Source organism: Mchenga conophoros, linkage group LG7 (assembly GCF_057382185.1).
Source record: "Mchenga conophoros isolate Kocher_MC1m ecotype Shallow Benthic linkage group LG7, M_conophoros_male_GT1.1, whole genome shotgun sequence".
Lineage (NCBI taxonomy): Eukaryota > Metazoa > Chordata > Actinopteri > Cichliformes > Cichlidae > Mchenga > Mchenga conophoros.
Genome location: NC_140532.1, coordinates 62,257,323 through 62,280,603, shown reverse-complemented (window position 1 = coordinate 62,280,603; position 23,281 = coordinate 62,257,323). Strand labels below are relative to the sequence as shown.

The window sequence follows — 23,281 nt, the reverse complement described above, 5'->3', positions numbered from 1 at the left end:
CTACTTAAAGTATCACACAGGATAAAAATATGAGCTTTTAATTTATTCATTTTTGTGTTACAATAAGAGAAAATAATGACTAACTGGAAACACATTATTTGTGTGCCAAAAAGAAGAAGAAAAAACAAAAAGAGAAAGAGAAATGACTCTATGTCCAAATAGATGCCACTGCAACAGAGATGAATGGGATGAAATATCTGTGAAATATCAAAAACTGTGGGTATCAAAAACTGAGCAATATGAGGAAAAATAAAACATTATAATGACAGATATTAGCCATAATGGTTACGTCAGCAATACACACAAATCACATTGCAAACACATGATGTTTTAGGGAAGCTCAAAGCATCTTTTTCGAAACTTCCTTCTATTAAAAGACACCATCAGCATTTGGGATGGAAGGCATGTGAGGAAACGCTTAGTTTAGTAAGTTTAGTGAGGAATGAGGCAAGAATACAATTCCTGCCTGTGAAATGTTAAATGAGGACAACAGATTTCACAGCGTAGTCAGATGAGAAGCTGTCGTGGTCTGCGGCTATCTGGCCTTTTTTCCCTTCATTATTTATAAAGACATCATGTGTCTCCTCAGGAAGAGAGAACGTCTTTATCATCCAAATTTACCAAATCCATAAAAAAAATGGATGACCAGCATTGAATGTCACAACTAAAATGTTTCATATCCTGACATTGCAGTGCGATCTGCCTTTTTAAAGTTAGTGTGAGCTGTGTGGAACACACATGTATTTACAGTACAATTAATGTGAAAAAAAGTGAAATACATTTTTAAAACGGCACAGTTTTTCATAGTACATCTCAAGCCATTCATACTCCGTGTTGTAAATGACGGTGCAGTGGTAAAAATATTATTGTGTTTTAGATAAAATAAAGGTGAGATTCAGTTATTTTTTAGTGCGGTCAAATGTCAAATATGGGGTCAGGGAGACACACTTTAATCCTTCAGGGCCTTTTAGGCAGTCAACAGTTGTACGACTGCCTCAGAGTGTCGGCGGTCATACATATATTGTTTCCAACTAAATCTAGTTGTTTGTCTTTAAGAAAATGAAGTGAGAGTTGCGCCTGTTCATCAACAAATAACACAGCACTTTCACATCAGACAACAAATACAATGTTAAAGAGACTCAATTAAAAGAAATACATAAATTCAAGTACAGGTGCTTCATTAACTGACAATGTTTCATGAATGTAAACAAATTTATTTACACTTGAGGTGTATATTATTATTATTATTATTATTATTATTATTATTAGTAGTAGTAGTAGTAGTAGTAGTAGTAGTAGTAGTAGTATATTATAATATTGTTATAATTGTTGCAGCCACATGACATTACTGGTCTTGTTCAAAGAGCCTTGTGTTGATGCCTGCATGTAACCTGTCTTTCTGTCTGTATCAAGAAGTTGTCGAAATTATTTTGTTGAAATGAAATATATTTTGGAAAAAGAATATCTGATTCTAAAGTGAGGCAACTTTAATTATAATGGCAAGCAAAAACTAAAAGAGCTTTTTCTTATCCTTTTTATTTTAACTAGGTCTTCCAAACTGGAAATGTACTCTCAGAAGTGGCCTTGTATCTTTTAAACTGTATGTCAGAAGAAAAATAACCGGATAGTTGGTTTTGAACAATAGCTGTAATCTCAGAAACACTGCCCAATCCTGTTTCCTCCTCTTAAAGAACATTTCCACATACACGTACTGCCTATTCAGAAGTGACCTTAAAAGACACATCCTCAATAATATAAGAATTAATTGTTTAAGTGACTTCTTAATATAAAAAGCCCTTAAACAATAACAATAAGACAATAACTTCTATCCTGTTTTTCATGTGTATCTGTGACATTTCATTTCAGTATTTGAGCACCATCTTTTGTAATACCTCTTCAATGGGTTTTGCATCCTGTTCAAATGTCTTCCTCAATCTTTAATTACTTCCATTTCCCTTTCCCATACCAATTGTTTTATTTATTTATTTATTTATAAGTTCCTGATAGCCCTGTGACAGACTGACAACCTGTCCAGGGTGTATCCTGCCTATCGCCCTATGGTGGCTGGGATAGGTTCCAGCCACCCTGCGACCCTGAGTTGGATAAAGAAAATGGAACGGTGGAAGTTCCCGATGTTTTCCACAAGATATCTGGTGAAACAACCCTGAACTATCAATTTGTTAAGTGTGAGGTCTTTAGTCATTTCCTCGTCCAAATTCTTAATTTTTCCAGAAGCACACTAAGAGTTACACCTTGAAGAGTTACACCTTTGTTGTAGTTTGCTGCTATAAAATTCTTTTACTTCCAATATAAAATTATCATTCTGGCTATTTTATTGTAATAAAACTACAACACTTCCATAATAAAGTTAAACGTTAACACTTACATTTGCTAGCTGGTTGACACGTAAATTAGTGTCCCCCATCAGAGTCAGAAAGGAAGATAAAACAGATTATACCTAATAATGAGACTGACAAGCCTGTGATAACATAAGCAGTATCAGTTTCACAGTCTGACTGCTCTTCATGTCCATTCTCAAAGCACCAGCATGGCAAGAGCAATAAAAGTCAACTTGAGCTTGACAAATGGACTTCAGGAACCAAAAACCGATGACCATGTATCTTTTACATACAGTGCATCCAGAAAGTATTCACAGCGCTTCATTTGTTCCACATTTTGTCATATTACAGCGTTATTCCAAAATGGATTAAATTAATTGTAACCTTAAAATATTAGACACAGTACGCCATAGGGACAACGTGAAAATGTTTGCTTAAAAACTCATTTAATAAATATGTTTATTTAATAAACAAACCAAAAAAGTATTCTAAAAAGTACATAAGTATTCACAGCCTTTTCCATGATACTAAGAATTAAGCTCAGGTGCATCCTGATTCCACTAATCACCTAGCGTAAAATGTTACGCTTTGGGAGTGAGAACGTGTTGAATCATCTGTCCGATGTTTCTACAACTTGATTGGAGTCCATCTCTGGTAATTTCAGTTGACTTGACATCATTTGGAAAGGCATAAACTGGTCCATCAGATGACAGTGCATGTCAAAGGACTAACCAAGCCATGAAGCCCAAAGAATTGCCTGTAGATGTCCAGGACAGGTTTGTATCAAGGCACAGATCTGGGGAAGGGTACAGAAAAAATTCTGCAGCATTGAGGGTCCCAATGAGCACATCGTTTTACGTTATCCATCAATGGATGATGTAGCTCCTCAGTAAAAGCACTTTGAGGTGAGTGTTATTGTGATTTGGTGCTATGTAAGTAAAATTTAATTGAACTGAAATACAAGGTACACGACAGCCTGCCTGGAGTTTGCCTAAAGGAACCTGAAAGGCTCTTAGACATAAGAAACAAAATTCTCTGGTCTGATGAACCAAACATTGAACTCTTTGACCTGAATACCAAACGTCATGCCTGAAGGAAACCAAGCACAGCAGCATTATGCCTTGGGAATGTTTTTCAGCAGCAGGAACGATGAGGGGAAAGATGAATGCAGCAATGCATAGCATTATGCTTGATACAACTTGCTCCAGAGCGCTTGGACTAAGGCAAAGGGTTATATTCCAACAGGACAATGATCCCACATAGCCAAGATAACAAAGGAGTGGCTTTGGGACCACTCTGTGAATGTCCTTCAGTGGCCAAGCCAGATGCTAGACTTGAACCTGATTTAACATATCAGGAGAAATCTGAAAACCAGTGCCCTCCATCCAACTTGATGGAGCTTGCTTGACAAGTGCTACAAAAAAGAATGTGAGAAACTGCCCAAAAATAGGTGTGCCAAACTTGAAGCATCATACTCAAAAAATACTTGTTGCTGTAATTGCTGCCAAAGGTGCTAGCAATGAGCCTAGGCTTTGAATACTTATGTACATGTTAGGGGTGGCTGTAGCTGGTCAATCCCTGGTTGCTCCAGTCTAATATCCTTGGGCAACATACTAACCCCAAATTGCTCTCCTATGTGTTCATCAGCGTATGAATGTGTGTGTGAATGTTAGATAGAAAGAACTTATGTAGAAAACACACAGAAAAAAGAGTATTGTATGTGTAAGTATGTATGAGGCAAGTTGCACTTTGAGTGCTCAGATGTCATAGTAAAGTAGTATATGGGAACCAGTCCATTTAACATGTTATATATTCTTTTCTTTTTAATAAAATTGCAAGAATTACAAACTTCAACTTTTTTCATTTGTCACTAGGGTAGAGTATTTTTTGCAGAATTGTGAGGTGAAATGGATTTAAACTATTTTGGAACAAGGCTGCAACATGGAAAAATGTGGAATGTGAAGTGCTGTCAATACTTTTGGGATGCACGGTATTTTTTGCATTTTTTTCCATATATTTTTTGTAGTTCTCTTAAAGTAGTGAAGATGTGCATATACAAGGAGGGGTGGGGTCTGCGGAGAATAAACTCAAGCTGTTCACTCAACTGCTATTTCCTTTGAATACATCACTACCAGTGGCTCGGCTTTAAAACACGACACACTCATTCAGCCTGTTGGCTTGCAGACTCAGAGGCAAGAGGAGCAGAACAGTGTCTTCTTTTATTATCAGACACCACTGATCATTGCTAAGAAGCAACCATGGCCATCAATAAATCCAAAGTAGCTGTTGGATTTATAGTGGCAGGCGGTCTGACTTTGATTTTTGGGGCAATTTCTGTAATTGTGGGACCAACAGTAATAAGCAACCAAGTTGTGAAGGTAAGTATTATCGTTATGTGAATACTTCAGAGTTTTATAATCAGGGTGCTCTGTTTATTTCCTGTTCCATTTTAATTTCTTTGTCTTTTTTCTTTTGCTTAAGCGAATATAAATTCTTGTTTTTCTTTATTTTGCATAAAGGCAAAGCTTCATCACAAAAGTTAGTTAGACTCATTCAGGTTGACATTTGCAGGTATAGCAACCATCTTATTGTATATGGAGTGTTTAAATAGCTTATCTATTATCTACAAAGAGCACTTGTCTTTGACTACATATTTATTGTGTCAGGTATTTGCATATGTAGTCTGTTTACTCCTATTAACATTTTATTTAACAAAAAAATAAAATACCAATGTTTCACCAATGATGAACCAATGATTCCAAGCATGAAGGTTGCAGACATCATGGCACTGACTTCTGATCTGTTAGCTGAATGTTCACATGTCCAGACTACAGTTATCTATTTTAGATACACATATGTGCAGGTATATGTGTATGTATATGTATACATATGTATATTTAGTGTGTACATGTGTGTGTGTCTGTGTGCGTATACATGTCTATACTTATAGATACTTATAGATATCTATTACTTACATAGCAGTAGAAGAGTTAAATTTCTTGCATATTTCCAGAACCCTCTATCCATAATCACATACTGTGTATGCTACCGTTGTATATAGTGTATCATCCTCCTTATTTTGTATTTGTTTGTATTTTATTTGTATTTTTGTATTTTTCTCCTGCTATTTGTACCTGAGCTGAGGTAGCGCACAAATTTCCCCGCCGTGGGATCAATAAAGTCTTATCTTATCTTATCTTATCTTATCTTATCTTATCCTATCCTATCTTATCTTATCTTATCTTATCTTATCTTATCTTATCTTATCTTATCTTATCTTATCCTATCCTATCCTATCCTATCCTATCCTATCCTATCCTATCCTATCTTATCTTATCTTATCTTATCTTATCTTATCTTATCTTATCTTATCTTATCCTATCCTATCCTATCCTATCCTATCCTATCCTATCTTATCTTATCTTATCTTATCTTATCTTATCTTATCTTATCTAGATGCAATGATATTTCCAGTAAAACCTCTGAAAACGAAACAAAGGAGGCTCTTAAGTGTTCTTAAAAACTGCTTCAAACACGTTCTTATATCTGGACCCATGCACTGCTTTATCTAAATGAGGCAGAAATCTTTTTGGCAGGAGATTGAACCTCATGTGAGCTTTTATAGACCATCCATTCATCCATTCTCTTCCGCTTATCCAACTCAGGTCAGGGTCGGGCCTGTCCCAGCTTCCATAGGGCGAGAAGCAGGGTACACTCTGCACAGGTTGCCAGCCTAACACATAAAAACAGCATCTGGTATTCCCGTGCGGTATCCCATCCATGTGCTGTCCAGGCCCGACGCTGCTTAATATTCAGGATAAGCCATAAGCCATAGCACCCTGTTGCCTCACAGCAGGAAGGTCCTGAGTTTGGTTAATAAAAAAAATCCCCAAATGCAATACTTGATCTGAATATTAAACTTTTAAAATTAAAGTAGAATTATAGATGAAAGGTGGCAAAAATATTTTTCCTTGAAGAATATCAAATAAATCAGAATAAAAGTATGTAACCACAGACTGTCTTTGAAATTGGACTTGAATGGTACAATAATATGGTTACTTCCGGCGCCCCTCTTGTGTGGCAGCCTGTTACAGGAGCTCTGCTCATTTCTGAGCCCTTTCCTATTTTCCTCCTTTAATACTAAAGTAAATTTAAGAATACACTATGCCTACAGCATACCAAAAGCTCTTGCCACTTGGGAGATATCTTGAAAGATCGGGCAATTACTTAAGCTTTTACTTATGGCCCGATATAGAGAGCGGGAACTCCATTTCCCAGAATCCTCGGTAGGCGTGTCAAACAGCGCAAATACAGCGACAATAAAAGCAGGTCAGAACGTCATCGATTAGAGAGATGAGCGACCCGCAGAGATCTCAGAGGAATGTACGTTTAATTATAAGTTTTGTTTCATGCCGAGACTCTGGTGGAGTCATTAAGCTGACTCCGTTTATCTTTACCGACAAAAAGTGCGGACACGGACAAAACAAAGCTACGAAGACTCACTGACAGCCTGTCAATATGGCAATTAAACGACCTAAAGTTGCTATTGGATTCATAGTGGCAGGTGTGCTGATGGTGCTTTTCGGCACAATTATGTGTTTTGTGGTGCCATTAGTCATCGACGACCAAATAGTAAAGGTAAGAAACGTCCTGACACGGATAGTTAGCATGTTTTACACATGTGCTTGTATGTGCTGAGTCAAGCAAGATTCACCTTTAATCGTACCCGAGGACTTAAGTACTTCAAAGAGCCTCCAGAGTTAACCAGTAAATGATAACAGGCGCGTGCAGATAAGCTAATCAGTAAATGCATGTAGTCAGATTAAGTAACAATGCTAATAGCTCCGGAAAAACTTCCTGAGGCTTTTAAAGAGTCAAGCATGTCCAATGTTAGTAAAATGATTTGATTAACTAACTAAACTGTTATTGGTAATGTCATTTATTTCCATATTAAAAATCACAACAGGCGGAGGTTTTTCAACTTTCCTTTCACTCAATATATCCCAGTAAAACGATACAAGTAATATTATTATTTAAATAATATGCAGAACAGGAAAAAATACGTGCAAAAGTATTGCCTACTTCCTTAGTTTGCTTTATTTCTGTTGTCAGTTCACAGTGCTGCTTTTTCCCGTTAGCAGCGAACTCTTTAAGTTGTAGTTGGTTCCCTTTTGAGTTGAACACATGCAGACACGCTGTCATCCTACCCTGTTTGAGCTAAATATGAGGCTACAAAACATAAACATGGTGAGAAATATAGCATTTCTACATACCAGGTGTTTGAACTGTACTGCACTATCAAAGACTGGATGTATTTAATAATTTTATTTTCATTTTTCACATAGAAAAATCCAGAAAGCATAGTTACATAGTGTTTTTACTTTCTAACTAATCACTCAATGTGCTCAATTTAGTAATTGCACAAGGAGCACCACAAAGAAGTATTCTTAAAAGGAATAGATTCATATCATATTTGTAGGAACATTTGTGACTATAACAAAAACCTAAATGTAAATAATAGATTAAAATTAGAATGAAATATAATGTTGTGTAACTTTTAAGATGATGAACCACAATCTCAGGATTTGGGACCTTTTAGGTAAATAAAATAAAATAAGAAAAAAGCACTTTAAAGGTGTCCCCTTGAATTTAGTTTTTTTTTTTTCTCTATTAGTTTGTGAAAATGTATAAAAACCTTAATGACGAAAATGCTCATTCTTTTGCTTTTGTTTTTTTTCCTCTCTTTCACATCAGCACACAGTAATTGATCCAAAGAATGATCTCACATACACCATGTGGAAAGACATCCCTGTGCCGTTCTTTATGTCAGTCTACTTCTTCAATGTCCTCAATCCTGCTGAGATACTGAAAGGAGAAAAGCCGATGGTGGAACAGAGAGGACCTTATGTTTACAGGTACACAATTTAACTCCTGAGGACTTGTGCTCAACCTTAACTATCAGTTAAAAACTTTAAATTGTTGGATACTTAAACTTCAATAAAGTTTGCTCCAGTAAAACTCCAAATGGACTTATTTTTTTGTAATAAAGTTAGATTCATAAAATTAATAATTTTATTAATAAATTAGAAATTTTATTAATGGTATAATACTCTGTATGTCCCAGAAAGCTCCTGTTTATAAAAAATGTAAAAGAATTAAAGATCCATTTTACTGGAAGGAACTTCATTGGTAAACTGGAGCTAAGTAAATGGTCTGTATTTATATAGCGCTTTTCTAGTCCCTAAGGACCCCAAAGCGCTTTACATATCCAGTCATCCACCCATTCACACACACATTCACACACTGGTGATGGCAAGCTACATTGTAGCCACAGCCACCCTGGGGCGCACTGACAGAGGCGAGGCTGCCGAACACTGGCACCACCGGGCCCTCTGACCACCACCAGTAGGCAATGGGTGAAGTGTCTTGCCCAAGGACACAACGACCAAGGCTGTCCAAGCCGGGGCTCGAACCGGCAACCTTCCAATTACAAGGCGAACTTCCAACTCTTGAGCCACGATCGCCCTTGACTATGATCATGATAGCATAGTGTACGGTGGCTAGATGACGCTGGGTCGAAGGTTGTTGTACAGGTTATTATGAAACTAGACTCAGTCAGTGCTCCAGCTGTTCATGTTTTGTGCATTGTTTCTGGATTTTAAATCTTTCTAGCTATTTTACTAATTCATGATATTGTTAATTTTGTGCATTAAGTAGACCTTGAGTGTTTTTTAAGACACCAGCAAAAGAAATGTATTATTAATGTCATTAATAGTGACTGCTTAACTGCTTTCTACAGACTTATTACTGTTCTAGGAGTTTACATCCTTTGCTACAATTTAAAAAAAAAATAAAATAAAAAAATAAAATAAAAAATTTTGTTTTAGATTGCAACAGGATCTCTTTTACAACTTCATCTTAAATAATCAATTTTTGCTCCTTTTTGCCCTTTAAGAAACTGGTTGACGAATCGGTGGTTCGATATTAATTGCAACTATTGCCACCTACAGATCTCGTTGAATGCCATTTATCAGTATAACAGATAACATTAAACTTAAGCCTAACCCAATTTAACCAAAACTTAATTTTTTTTTCTTCTAAACCTAGAACGTAGAAGTGAAAACTAATTTTAGAAGTAGAAGTGTAAACAATTTTAAACAAGTGTTATAAGCGTGAGCTACAATTTATATCCGTCCAAAAGGTGTTTAAGAATTAATTTTTTTTTAAATATATGGCTAAACTTGTTTTTTTTACATATTGTAATTGGACTGAAACATGCTCACTGTCATAAGTTTTGGTCATGTCCACAAGAGCATGTGTTCACCTTTTGGGATTTGAAAGGGAGGGGGGGGGGGAGAGGAAGCATTCTGGAAGGATGTGATTCTTATTTAAAGGAGAGAGGTTGCAAATGGTAGACCACTTCAGACTTTTCTATTGAAAACAACTATCAGGACATTCCAGAAATAAATTAAAATGATTTGGCTGCAACAACCTGAGACACCAGAAGAGCTTTTTATTTTTTATGGTTTGTTTTCTTTTTTGTGTCTGATGTTTTAAGGTCTGTCAATTTTTGACTTTCTCGTAAGGATAACTGAATCCATTAAACCAGGGGTCCCCAATCTCAGTCCACGAGGGCCGGTGTCCCTGCAGGTTTTAGATTTCACCCTGGGTCAACACACCTGAATCACATGATTAGTTCATTACCAGGCCTCTGGAGAACTTCAAGACATGTTGAGAAGGTAATTTATCCATTTAAATCAGCTGTGATGGATCAAGGAGACATCTAAAACCTGCAGGGACACCGGCCCTCGTGGACTGAGATTGGGGACCCCTGCATTAAACCCTTAAGATGTGTGTACAGAGGTGGACTTGAAGCACAGGTTTTGAGTGGACATATTACCTTTCTTCCAGAAAGCAGTGTCAGAAGGAAAACATTACATTCCATCCCAACGGTACAGTGTCCTACAGGGAATACAGACAGTACCACTTCGAGCCCTCCATGTCTGCTGGGAACGAGTCTGATGTTGTCACAATTCCAAACATGTTGGTGTTGGTAAGACATTGTTGCCACCTCCTCACTTCTTGATTGGTTCAATAATTTCCTCAGTTTTCTGCTTTTTCACAGCCTGTGGCTTCTGTAATTTTAGGGTGCATCAGTGATGATGGAAAACTTGCCCTATGTACTGCGCCTCATGATGAGTGCAACCTTTAAAACTTTTAAAGAAGGTCCCTTCCTGACCAAGCCTGTAGGGGAGCTTATGTGGGGTTATGACAGTGGACTAGTGGATTTTCTAAATCAATACCTGCCAGGAATGATTCCCACATCAGGAAAATTTGGCCTCTTTTCAGAAGTAAGTATTAGAAATGCTTCGTTATCCTCTCTATCTGATTACTATGAGCATAATAGGTTCAGTTTAAGGAACAGATTTGTCTCTTGCATGAAATTTCTTTGAGCAGGTAAAGAAAGGTGTCTGCCTTTTATGCTTTCTTTAGTTCAACAACTCCAACACTGGCCTGTTCACAGTCTTTACTGGAAAAGATGACATTAGAAAAGTCCACAGAGTCGACTCTTGGAATGGTCTGACTGAGGTATGATGCCAGCAGATTGTGTTTTGTTGCTGTTGTTTTTTGTTTTTTGTTTTTTTTTCCTTCCCCTCACACCATTTTATTTTTCACACTGTAACTGGCCTCTTTCTCTTTGGTGATAGCTGCCATACTGGAGGACTGCTCAGTCTAACATGATCAATGGAACAGCTGGGCAGATGTGGCCTCCTTTCATGACGAAACAGAGCACTTTGCCTTTCTACAGCCCTGACGCGTGCAGGTAAAATGCTTTGCAGAATTGTACTTTTTTTTTTTTTTTTTTTTTTTTTCCCCTCAGTTCTGCCTCTCCCATTATTCCTTCATATATTTACCCATTGTTTTTCCAGGTCTATGGAGCTGGTTTATCAGCGTCCTGGAGAGATGAACGGGATCCCTCTATATCGATATGTTGCACCCAAGACCCTTTTTGCCAATGGGACGGATTATGCTCCCAATGAAGGCTTCTGCCCCTGTAGACAGTCTGGACTCCTCAATGTTAGCAGTTGCCGCCACAGTGAGTAATGATGATCAGTGTAGGCGAAATAAATATTCAGTCCATCACAGCATTCCCAGAGGTTATTAGAAAGACCTACCACTACCCATTTCTTTATATTTTGAAAAAAATAAATAAAATGTGTACAATAGTTTTTGAAGTCTGGGGTGTTGAAATCCCAAATTTAGATTCATCATTCCATGAAACCTGCTGCCACTGATTTTCAGACAGCTCATGGTCCAGATGTATTTCTTAGGTCCCATGTAAGGTCTTTGCTGGATTTTCCTCCCCTATTTCATGGGGGCATGACTTTCAGATAATGATTGTCTGCTGTCGAGTCTTTTTTTTTTTTTTTTTTTTTTTTTTTTTTAAAAACCCTGATATTTTTTTTTTTCTTATTTTGTCCTCTGCCTGTCCAGTTTCCTTTATAGGAACTCACTACACTCAAGTTAGTATGCCAAGGCTTATTAACTTTTCAGTTAATACCACTTTGTGAATCACCTTGATGGCACAAAACTATGCACTGATAAAAATGCTAGACCTTTTGGAGTTTTTCATAGATTCATCTAAAGAAATTTCTGGAACAATTTATGTTATTTTTTTATTTTTTTTCACAAGCTCTTGGTAATAAAATTCTTAAAGATAGAATTTTAAAAAGAACGCAAAAATTTATTTATTTTTTGTCCACGAAAATAAAAACTGCCAGTTTTGAAACCCGAGGCAACAAGGGAAATGGCTACCAAAAACAACGCTGTGGTCCCGGAATCTGATCTAGCAGCAGGTGTATATAGTTGCCTTCACATCCACCTTCGTTGTAGCCTTTATGTCACATACTCATTATATCGCAGGACACTCAGCTGCGTTGCTATTATGATGGCCACGCACATTCGGTGGTACTCGATTGTAGTTGAAAATAGTCGATAAGAACAGGTACTAATGGAAAAGGGGCTAAAGCTAATCGTTCTGCTGTGCTTCAAAACAGTGTTACAACCATGTGAGCCGGCTTTTTCCGGTGGTTCTCAACAATTGGAGCAATTTCAAGCATTTTCATGCAAGGTTAGGCATTGCATGAAAATGCCTAACCTTTCCACAGGTGTGAAAACATCCTTAACTAAACCAATGCGATCTTAGAGACATGGCAGGGATTGCCAACAAGCCATGAGTTGTGAGTGTACTTGATAGATTTTTTTTTTTTTTTTTTTTTTTTTTTTCTCTCAATGGGCCAGTTTATTAATGTTGCCATTCTTTGAACATTTTAGACTCTCCAGTCTTCATCTCTCATCCTCACTTCTTTAATGCTGATCCTGTGCTGCTGGACTACGTGCAGGGTCTTAATCCCAGTGAGGAGAAGCACGGCCTCTTCATAGACATTCACCCAGTGAGTATACAGCACACACACCACAGTGTGTACCGTTGGTCATCATAATTTTGATTCAAAGCTCATAGGTTAGCAATGTTTTCTATTGATGCAGTAGTTATTTGTGGGCTTTTTTTTGTTTCTCTTTGTTCTGTTTTTTAAACGCATCTCTTCCCATTGCTTATTAGAAATGGTATATACTTAATTTATGCTTTCATGTTACTGTGAAGACTCCAACTTAAGCTGCAACTCTTTTTAAATTTTATTTTATTTTGGAACAGACCCACTTGCAAGACTCGCAAGTGAAAGTGCATTTGTGATCAATGAAAAGTGTGTAACATTTTGTAACTGGCTTATATTTAAAATGAATGTCATTAGTCTGCAATATTGTTGTAAGGATATTAGAAGTCAGCCCCATTGTCCTTGAAACCTGCTGTGATCATGAGTGTAGCTGGACTCTTGCATATCATAGACCTTCTGTTATTTGTCAAGTTTTATGGCACAGAGAGAAGCATGTAGGGTGCATTTTGACCTATAAGAGGCCATCCTGATGGCAAATTTGTGGAAGAATTTAGTTAAAGGTTGTATCGTACCATTATCACTTACATCCAACTGTTTTTGTTCTTTTCTACAATACAAGACCAAGTCTGTCACCTTCTCAGTCTTCCTCAAACACTTAAAGTTAGATTCCTTATCACATTGCAATCATTCAGTCATCACTAATGCAAAATAGCAGTGATAAAGCGGTAAGCTAAGGGGATGAGGTTTAAAGTTAATGTTTATTTTTCTGGATGGTAAAGCTATAGGAAAATTGATATGTAGTTTTATTACTGTACAGTCATGCAGTAACCTGTGTGCTACAGTACAGAAAAAGCCAATGACTGATAAGACTAAAAAGATATTCCCATGTGTCATTCCTTATGCAACTCTGCCTGTGTAAAAATCACATGCAGCATTTTTAGTGATAGCTGTGGTTGTGATAAGGTAATTGGAAATTTGATTATTTCTCCATGTTATCTATTGCTTCAATAAAAGAAAAAAATCTCAGTTGATACAGAAATGATTTTTGCTTCATAGATTAAACCTTACAACATTGTTCAGTCAATTCCATCAAGCCCACGTTGATATCAAGTTAATGATAAAGGGACATCAGTCGGCATGGGGTTCCATTAAGTATAGTGTTTAGTTTTTTTTTTTGTTGTGACTAAGAGTGTAAGTTTTGAAAACAAGAAACGGTACTTTCTTCATCTAAAGATGAATTTATATAAGAACAAAGACATTTATAGGCCATCTTCTGGGCTAAGACTGCGGTTTACTGGTAAAGTAGATCGGGAAAGGCAATACTGCACCTGTGAAGAGTCACTCTTTACTTAAGGCCCCATGTTATTTAAGAGCAAAGATAGTGATTTGATAAACATACAAAAAGTTATTTATTAAAATATCTTAATGAAAAAACAACAGTATATTGACAGGCAAAGAAGTCTGCAAGAGCTTGAAGTCTGCATTTTCACTGCTGAGTGATTCTCATGATTTGCGAGGTTTTGCTCAATTTGATGGATTCATTAGATAATTTGCATTTGTCACCATTTGCTGATGCTGATTACATTTTAATCAAAGACATAATTGAACTCTTCCTTATTAGAAAATATTGTTTTTATAATTTTGTAAGAAAATGACTTAATAGTTTACAATAAAAAAAAAGAGCATTTAATAAAACTAACTCTAAAGCATGTTTTCACTTTAAAAAAGTATGTTTTTCTTTTTTATTACTGATGAGAGATTTTTGCAAATCAGATTTGTATTTCATTCATTATGAAAAGATGTACACATTTTTACATTTGAAGTCATTTCCGCATTAAGTTATTATAATCAACTTTTAAAAATTGCATTGCCTTTAACCTTTATTGCTAATGTTAAATGTTGAGTTTGCTAAAACACCACCACTGGTACAGTTTGTTCTTGAATTCCTAATACAGTCTTTTTTCTATAACGGTCATTAAGATAAGGTAATTGGAAATTGGGCTATTCCTGTATAACTGCTGTTGTTTGTCAGTTAAAGGGTTATTAAAAACGTTCTATGATGCCAATAAAAAGTCAGTATTGATAGTGAAAGAGTTTTTACTGTCCGGATAAAAGCTCACAAGATGTTCAGTGGATTTCAGCAGGGCAACATTCACACTTAAGTTAATAATTAAGAAACATCAGATGGCTTGGGATTTTTATGGCTCTATCATACAATAGAGCCAAGTATCCTGACTCTTGAACATGGCACTGAGGACACTGGTTTTATCTCTTAGTTTTCTTCTCTTTCTCTCAGTGCCAGAAATTTGAATCTTTTTGGTACATTTAGTTTGTGCTGACATGAAATATCAAGGAAATGATAGGGAACTCGTGTGTGTGTGTGTGTGTGTGTGTGGTATTTTTACCAAAGTAATGTTACATGAGACACTTGACTTGACACTATAACTTGAGCATTACAATAAAATGTATGGCACTCATTTCTGTCATACATGTATTATGCACATTTTTCTTTTAGATCTTCTGTTCTGTTTTGGCTCTGCCAACAGCTGCATTCCTATTGTCTATCCTCAGCTGTCGTCTTTCTCCTGCCTTCAGCCCATATTAACTTTTTATCAGAGCCACATGTCTGGAAGTGAACTTTGTAGTTTGTTTTATGGACACATTGAGCTAAAATCTCTTGGAAAAAAAATGTCAATAAAAGATGAGAGAATTGTGTACAGCAGTAGATTAAAATATTTTAAAAGTTTAGCTAACTCACAAAATGTAATAGAAAAGCTGGACCATATTTATTTATTTTGCTTTTCAAAGCTGATTCGCTACAAATCACTGCAATCTGTCAGCTGTGCTGTTGAGCTAATTGTATTACACTTCTTTTAGTGAGGAGACTTTTTTCAGTGTGTATAGAACTATGGATTTTTTTTAAAGTGTAGCAGACATGTTTTCTCCTTTCAAGCACGTCTTTTCATGTAGAGTAAAGCAAGTCTGTGCCCAGGCTACATGTAATTTCCTGTGGGTTCAAAAAGTAAATGGTTGCTTTCAGCTTCAGGTTACTATGCAAAATGTCCTGTACTGGAAATGGCTTGTAGGCTCACCCACATTGAGTTCGGCAAAGCTTTTAAAGTTAAAATCACTTGAGGCCATTTTGTAGAGATAAAAAATAAATAATATGAAGCTAAAAGTGAACAGCAGTTATGTGCATCCTCCCTCAGATGAACCAGTCAAACAGAACATTTCCACCTTGAGTTTATTGTTAAAATTATGTGACCATATCTTTAATTGCTACCTGGAGATTTGCATGTTCCAGCACATTTATGGTGTTTGAGGTATACTTCCCTCCTTTTTTATTCCCAGTGTGAGATCTGTATATTTTTGTTGTCTTTTTGCAGCAAACGGGTGTCCCTCTGAATGTGTCCATCCGCCTGCAGCTCAACCTCTACATGAAAAAAGTCTCAGGAATTACGTAAAGAACTATTCCCTTAACTACTATCACGCCAGAGACATTGTCATGTATTGTTTTATATGTTGTGATCATTAAATATGAAAGGGTCTTGGATATTTCCTGCCTTTCTTACCATTTGCTATGTAACCTTGGAGTGTAAAGTTGAATGTCCTTGTCCTTCTAGTGAAACTGGAAAGATTTCTGATGTGGTGATGCCTATGATCTGGTTTGAGGAGGTGAGTTATTAATGATATAGATGATGTAGTGTCTTTACATCTATTCTTCTGCAATTTTTTTGCACAAACAGATTAAAATTCTACAGAATGGTTCTGTGTGGATTAAAATGTTGTAAGTGTTTTATTTATCCTCTTCAGAACGGATATATTGATGGCCCAATCGTCAATACGTTCCGTACAAACTTGGTTGTTCTACCTACTGTTTTGGAATACCTACAGTACATCCTCATAGGGCTTGGTCTGGCAACCATCATCATCGCTGCTGTAGTGTATCGCAAAGTGAAGGTAAAGCTGCCACACAGGATTCAGGCCAGCATGTTATCTTGTTTAACTGCACGTTGCATTTTGTTTTTTTTGTTTTTTTTTTTGTTTTTTTGTTTTTTTTTGTTTTTTTTGTTTTTTCTTCCCTACACCAATGAAAGAAAAGGAGTAGGGAGGCATGCCCTGAAGCTGCTCTCATTGAGTTTCAGGATTAAAATTTGTAAATTAGTCAATAAGTAAATAAACAGAGAAAAAGGTAAATTGGTAGTAATTAATAAAGTATCTCAATCAGTTGCACTCACTTCTGCTCCTTTCCTTGCATTCATGTGACAGAATCATTAACTTGGTATCTAACCCCCCCCTCAAACGGTAGTGCTTGTCAGTAAGTAAGTAAATTTTTTTTATATATATAGCACATTTCTAGATAAAAGATCACAAAGTGCTTCACAAGGTATAAAGCAAACAGTCAAAAGTTAAAAAAAAATGCAATTTTAAAAAGATGTGTTTTTAGCTGTTTTTTAAAAGTAATCACTGAGTCTGCAGATCTTAAGTTCTGAGGAAGAGAATTCCACAGTCTGGCGGCCACAGTAGCAAAAGCTCTATCACCCTTGGTTTTCAGTCTTGTATACTGCATAACAAGTAGGCCCTGATCACAAGACCTCAGGGACCTACTAGGGGCCATAGGGCTGTAAAAGTTCAATGATGTACGCTGGTGCTTGTTCTTGAAGAGCCTTAAATGTCAGAACCAGAATCTTAAAATGGACTCTGAATTCAACGGGGAGCCAGTGCAGCTGTATAAGCAATGGTGTTACATGAGAGTATTTCGATGTTTTTGTCAGAAGCCTTGCTGCAGCATTTTGGACAATCTGCAGACGCTCCAGGGAGTTTTTGTTTAGACATGTAAACAGTGAATTACAGTAGTCCAATCGTGATGAAAGCATAAGGAAAAAAGTCTTGTTGAGTCATCATGTTATATTGTCTTGTTTTTTTTAATAACAAAAGCCAAAAACAAGTAGTTTTTGGATTTGATCGCACATGAAAAGGTAGGTATTGTATTGCCAGATATAAAGCTGCAGCCATTTATACTAAGCTAATATTTATTTTTTGCTTGCCAATTAAATGTAGACATGGCAGTGTTATCTTACTATTCAACTGTCAGTATAAATTATCATTAATGGCAAGCCCCCCCAATTTCTTCATATATTGTATGTAAGTATTTATTTCTTATTTTACATTTAACAGTTTAGATAATTGTTTTCCCATTTTGTTAAGGTATGAAAATTGTCACTAGGCTTATGAGAGTCAAGAAGGTAGTAGCAACACTGGCCCCAAAACTTTTGTTTGAGCCAAAGTGTACTTACTGAGAAGTTATTAAGTGAGTAGTGGCAGCTGTTAATATCAAACTTAATTTTTTATGTTGTTGTTGTTGTTAATTAATTAATTTTTATTTATTTTGCAGCGGTCTAACTTAAATGTTTCACTGAGCTCCACATTTATCAAGAATGTTGGGGTGTGTAAAACCTTTCACTCATTCAAACCTAAATTGTTTTGCCAGATCAAATGATTATTTGATTTAAACTGTAGTAACTGAATTCATTTTTTGGAGTTTTTAAAGACTGATTAGAGTGGAGGGGAAAATATGTGTGGTTTATATCCTGAAATTGGAGAGATTTCCTGCTTTCAGGTTTTTGTTATTAGCATGAAAGTACACACTGAATATAATGGTGTTAACAATCCAAATTTCTTGAAACATTATTGGTTTGAGGTTCTCTGATACGAATACTATGGTTTTGATTTTACAACCTACTTTTTTTTACTTGGATCTTGAAAAAAATCTTTGCATTTGATAGTTTTTATTAAATTATTATTATTTATAATTCAATGCTACATAAAATTAGAATGATAATCTTCCATGTAAACAAGCTGACAGTGTCCATTTTCATAAGTATCATTTTAAAAAGACTAACGTAACCAACTGCATGTCCCTTTGATTAATTGCATGGAAATCAATTTATCACCTCAAATGACTCCCTGCATGAATCCTTACACTATCTCTCTACACAATCTCTAGCAGTCTAATATGAAAAACCCAAATGACTATCAAAATCCCGTTAGCAACCTTCTCTGTTTAAATTTTCGGATTGGCTGATTTTTTTTTAAGGCAATTTGGTCATCTTTTAGGCAGCCGAGAAAGAGCCAGTAAAAGGCTCACATGGCCTTGAAACAAAGAAGAAAAGTATCAGTACTTCAGGTGGGTGCACACATGCAGGTGAACACATGTACCCTATAAGAGTATTGTTCATTTATGTTCAGAGTTTTTTAAAACCTAGAACACCTTGGCAATAAAAGCACATTTTCTACCTAGACTGAAAAGTTAACTCAAACTATTGTTTTCGACTGATAGAGTATTTAGCCGTCCAGTTCAACCATGACAATATGGATGAACAACCACCTTTTTGGGCTTTTACTGCATTCTGATCAGTAAAATACTTCCTGGGTCTAGTTTAAGGAATGATTGTTTGTTTTTAAACCAGGTTTGCTATCAATGTAACCATTTTGTCTCTTACTAACTACAGATGTAAAGAAACCTGTGTGTGTCTTTGTACTTGTTTTAAGCATGTTCATGCGGACCAAAATTTGGCATGTCATTAAACTCTTTAAAGCTCTTTTTTTGGAAGAGGGAACACACATCCTCCTCACAGAGCTTTAGTAAGTAACGGGTCAGAGGAGAGAGGTGTGAGGGCTGCAGGTAGTCTTTTTGTGCAGGTATGAGCAGATGGGAGGTGTGAATGGTTGTCTTTGAAATTTGCAGTAGGTGTTAAGGTCATCAGGAAGCTGGGGATGGTAAATGGACATATTCTTAGGCTACGTCCACACTAGCCCGGATAGATTTGAAAACGGCGTTTTCGTCTGAAAATGCTCCTCGTCCACACTAGCGTTTCAGTCGTTTTCACAGAGTTGTGCGTCCACATTGAAACGGCCGAAAACGCTTACATCCCAGTCCTGCGCAAAAGTGAGTGAGATTTAAAGGATTGGAAAAAAAAAAAAGCTATCTGGAGCATGTACAAACTGATATTAATCTTTTTTTAGGGCTGTCAAAAGTGAGAGCAATCAAAACAACTGCTGTATAATGCCCTCCGCTATGTTTAATTGGTCACATGACTAAAATGCGTCATCCTTTTAGAAAGTCTGCATTTTCGAGCGTCCACACTGTGACGGGATAGCTCCATTTTGAAATGTATGCGTTTTCAAGAGTTTCTAAAACGCTGCGTTTTTCCTTGAGGAAAACGCCGTCTCAGTGTGGACGGAAGCCAAAACTGAGAGAAAGCTATGCGTTTTCAAACGAAAATGCATTAGTGTGGACGTAGCCTTATGTAGCACTTTTCTACTCTCCAGGAGTATTCAAAGTGCTCTATACACACCCATTCACACAAGCACTGTTATCTATACTTTCAGTGCTTTCTAACTGTCATTCATGGATGCATTGGAGAGCAAGTCGGGGTTAGTATCTTGCCCAAAGATATTTGGCATGCAAACTGGGGGAGCCAGGGGTCGAACCAACCTTCCAACCAGCAGCTGACCTGCTCTACCTCCTACAGACAGCTGCAGCCACAGGGGTGGCTGTAGCTGTCTGTCCCAAACTGGGGGCACAGATTTTTCTTAAGCAGAAAACTTATTGGAAGCAACTTGTGGTAAACAGAGATCGTAGAAAGTGCATGATGTTCAATGACTTAAAGCGACTACAGGTGAAATTTATGCTGGAGAAACTACCAATAAGAGCAAAGGATACTACTGATTGACATATGACCTGCTTGTAAATTCATTAAAGGGTCAGATAGGCAGCTTGACCCTGGAAACTCTGCAAGCTACCAGGTGGCAGATTCAAAGTAATCTGTAATTAGTGAATCTAGTGTGTGCAGGGATATGGAGTTCCTACCAGTGTTTGTTCAGGTACATGGCACAATGTTATGGAGCATAAAGGTATTTATTGGCATTTTTGATGTGTTTTATGTCTTCATTTGTGTTTTATTATAGTGTTACAGTGACTTTAATGAAAGTGAAAGGAATAAAAATCAAGTATTTATATTATGTTTTTCCCAACATTACTTATTTGAATCTTTTCCTGGAATTTTTGATTAGGAAAATGCAAAATGTGACCACACTTAGTTTCATTAACACTGTTTTATTTCCCAGTACTAGTACTATTATATTGATGTTTGACCTTATCCAATTTGCAAAATAATAATCCACATCACTGTAGCCGCAGCTACAGTGATGTGGATTATTATTTTGCATTATATTATAGAATATATTTCTTGTTTCCTCAGAATATCTCAGTGTGCTTGTCCCAAGCTAGAGGAGGTGGCAAGGGAGAGGAGAGCTGGATGGATAGATGGCAGTGTGTTTGTCAGATGGGGTTTTAACCCTTTGCAGTTGCAGTGGTTACTCTTTTCATATTACTGCTGCCTTGGACTATCCAGAAGAGTCTAAGCAGTCATTTATTGCCCAGTTATTGGGGCTGAATGTATACAGTGTCTGCTCAAATGCCACTGGATATTATAAAGTCTTTTATATGGAGTTTTTTTTTTTTTTTTCTTCATCCAACCAATTGACGAAATTGTTGATAAATCAAACTTCTAACCTTTTCAGGTTGGCCATGACTAGACCACAGGGTGATTTTATTATTCAACTAATAACCTTTTTTTATTTTTTATTTTGTTCCTAACACAGAGTAATCAACCTGACCACAGCAACCTATCGGATGGAATCAAATGTAGTTCAGCTGAAGAGAGGGACTCTCTGCTACAAGATGACATGAACTGAATGATGCGCAAATAAGCCCATCCAGCTGTTGTTGTGGACTTACCAGCATCCTCCAAGTATAATTTAACTGAAACACTGTCACAAGTGGTTTTGCAATTGTGTGTATTTATATACATATTAAGAAGTAAAGCAATAATGTAATCTTTTCATATAGAATAAGATTTATGGAACTCTATAACTCAGTATGTGTTTATGTTCTGGCTGCATGAGTTGAAACTGTTTTGTCTCTCAAGACAGAACAAGAGAAGATTTGGAAACCACCTTTTTTTTTTTTTTTTTTCCCTTTAGTTCAAATCTTCCAAAAAACAACAACAAATAGGCTATTCTTTCCAGTTGCCAGTCTAAACCCATTGAGCCTGTTATGATCATCATCACATTTGAAATGGAACAATTTATAATTTCATAATTTTATGCTTCAGCAGTAATTACTGTGGTGATTATTTATATGGTAACTTGAAAGAAATGTTTTGGTGAGTTAAAAAAAACAAAACAAAATAGAACCATCCAACATAACGGTCTTACCTTTTCCATGAAAGCATTTATCTGCATTAAGTTTTACATGCACTGAGGATTATAGAGAGATGTTGGAACTACTTGTCGAGGCTCAAGCTGTCAAACGTCTGACCACCTGTGAGTCAAGCAGAGCTGATGCACTCCTGTTTCTGTATCACTGTATTCTGTAAAGCTGTATTTCTTGAAATGTATGAGGATAATGCAGTTTGGTGCAAAGCACCTTCTTAAAAAAAGTTAATAAATTAAAAGAAACATGGCGGTTAAGTATAAATGTGTCCCTGTTGTCATTATGTGGTGTGTTTTTTGTTTTTCATATTTGAATTCCAGCTTTTTTTTTTTATTTTTTTTTTTAATTTATTTTTTGGATAGGTTATCTACAGTGGGGCAAAAAATTATTTAGTCAGCCACCGATTGTGCAAGTTCCCCCACTTAAAATGATGACAGAGGTCAGTAATTTGCACCAGAGGTACACTTCAACTGTGAGAGACAGAATGTGGAAAAAAAAATCCATGAATTCATATGGTAGGATTTTCTTCACAGTAGGTATGGTGTTCTTGGGATGCAACTCAGTATTCTTCCTCCAAACACGACGAGTTGAGTTTATACCAAAAAGTTCTACTTTGGTTTCATCTGACCACATGACATTCTCCCAATCCTCTGCTGTATCATCCATGTGCTCTCTGGCAAACTTCAGACGGGCCTGGACATGCACTGGCTTCAGCAGCGGAACACGTCTGGCACTGCGGGATTTGATTCCCTGCCGTTGTAGTGTGTTACTGATGGTGACCTTTGTTACTTTGGTCCCAGCTCTCTGCAGGTCATTCACCAGGTCCCCCCGTGTGGTTCTGGGATCTTTGCTCACCGTTCTCATGATCATTTTGACCCCACGGGATGAGATCTTGCGTGGAGCCCCAGATCGAGGGAGATTATCAGTGGTCTTGTATGTCTTCCACTTTCTGATGATTGCTCCCACAGTTGATTTTTTTCACACCAAGCTGCTTGCCTATTGTAGATTCACTCTTCCCAGTCTGGTGCAGGTCTACAATACTTTTCCTGGTGTCCTTCGAAAGCTCTTTGGTCTTGGCCATGGCGGAGTTTGGAGTCTGACTGTTTGAGGCTGTGGACAGGTGTCTTTTATACAGATGATGAGTTCAAACAGGTGCCATTCATACAGGTAACGAGTGGGGGACAGAAAAGCTTCTTACAGAAGACGTT

General features: G+C 36.8%; 1 protein-coding gene across 7 annotated transcripts; it reads left to right on the top strand.

The window, feature by feature from the left end:
- Positions 1-4,495: 4,495 nt before the first annotated feature.
- On the top strand, positions 4,496-22,337 carry scarb1 (scavenger receptor class B, member 1). Of its 7 annotated transcripts, XM_085280650.1 has the most exons (14): positions 6,656-6,977; positions 8,094-8,254; positions 10,251-10,392; positions 10,487-10,690; positions 10,833-10,928; positions 11,048-11,163; positions 11,270-11,436; positions 12,675-12,793; positions 16,180-16,253; positions 16,417-16,468; positions 16,607-16,753; positions 18,189-18,239; positions 18,911-18,980; positions 21,461-22,337. In XM_085280650.1, exons 1-14 carry the CDS (start codon positions 6,858-6,860, stop codon positions 21,463-21,465), a joined length of 1,524 nt encoding a protein of 507 aa, XP_085136776.1. In that variant the 5' UTR covers positions 6,656-6,857; the 3' UTR covers positions 21,466-22,337. The 7 variants fall into 7 exon arrangements, with proteins under 7 accessions (XP_085136781.1, XP_085136775.1, XP_085136779.1 ...); XM_085280655.1 differs by lacking the exons at positions 6,656-6,977; positions 18,189-18,239 and adding an exon at positions 4,496-4,717; XM_085280649.1 differs by lacking the exons at positions 6,656-6,977; positions 18,911-18,980 and adding an exon at positions 4,496-4,717.
- Positions 22,338-23,281: the final 944 nt, after the last annotated feature.

Coding starts and splice junctions, on each gene's coding strand:
- scarb1 (XM_085280649.1), top strand. CDS start 4,598: ATGGCCATCAATAAATCCAAAGTAGCTGTTGGATTTATAGTGGCAGGC. Junction 10,929..11,047: donor CTTGGAATGGTCTGACTGAG/GTATGATGCCAG, acceptor CTTTGGTGATAG/CTGCCATACTGGAGGACTGC. Junction 12,794..16,179: donor TCTTCATAGACATTCACCCA/GTGAGTATACAG, acceptor GTCTTTTTGCAG/CAAACGGGTGTCCCTCTGAA.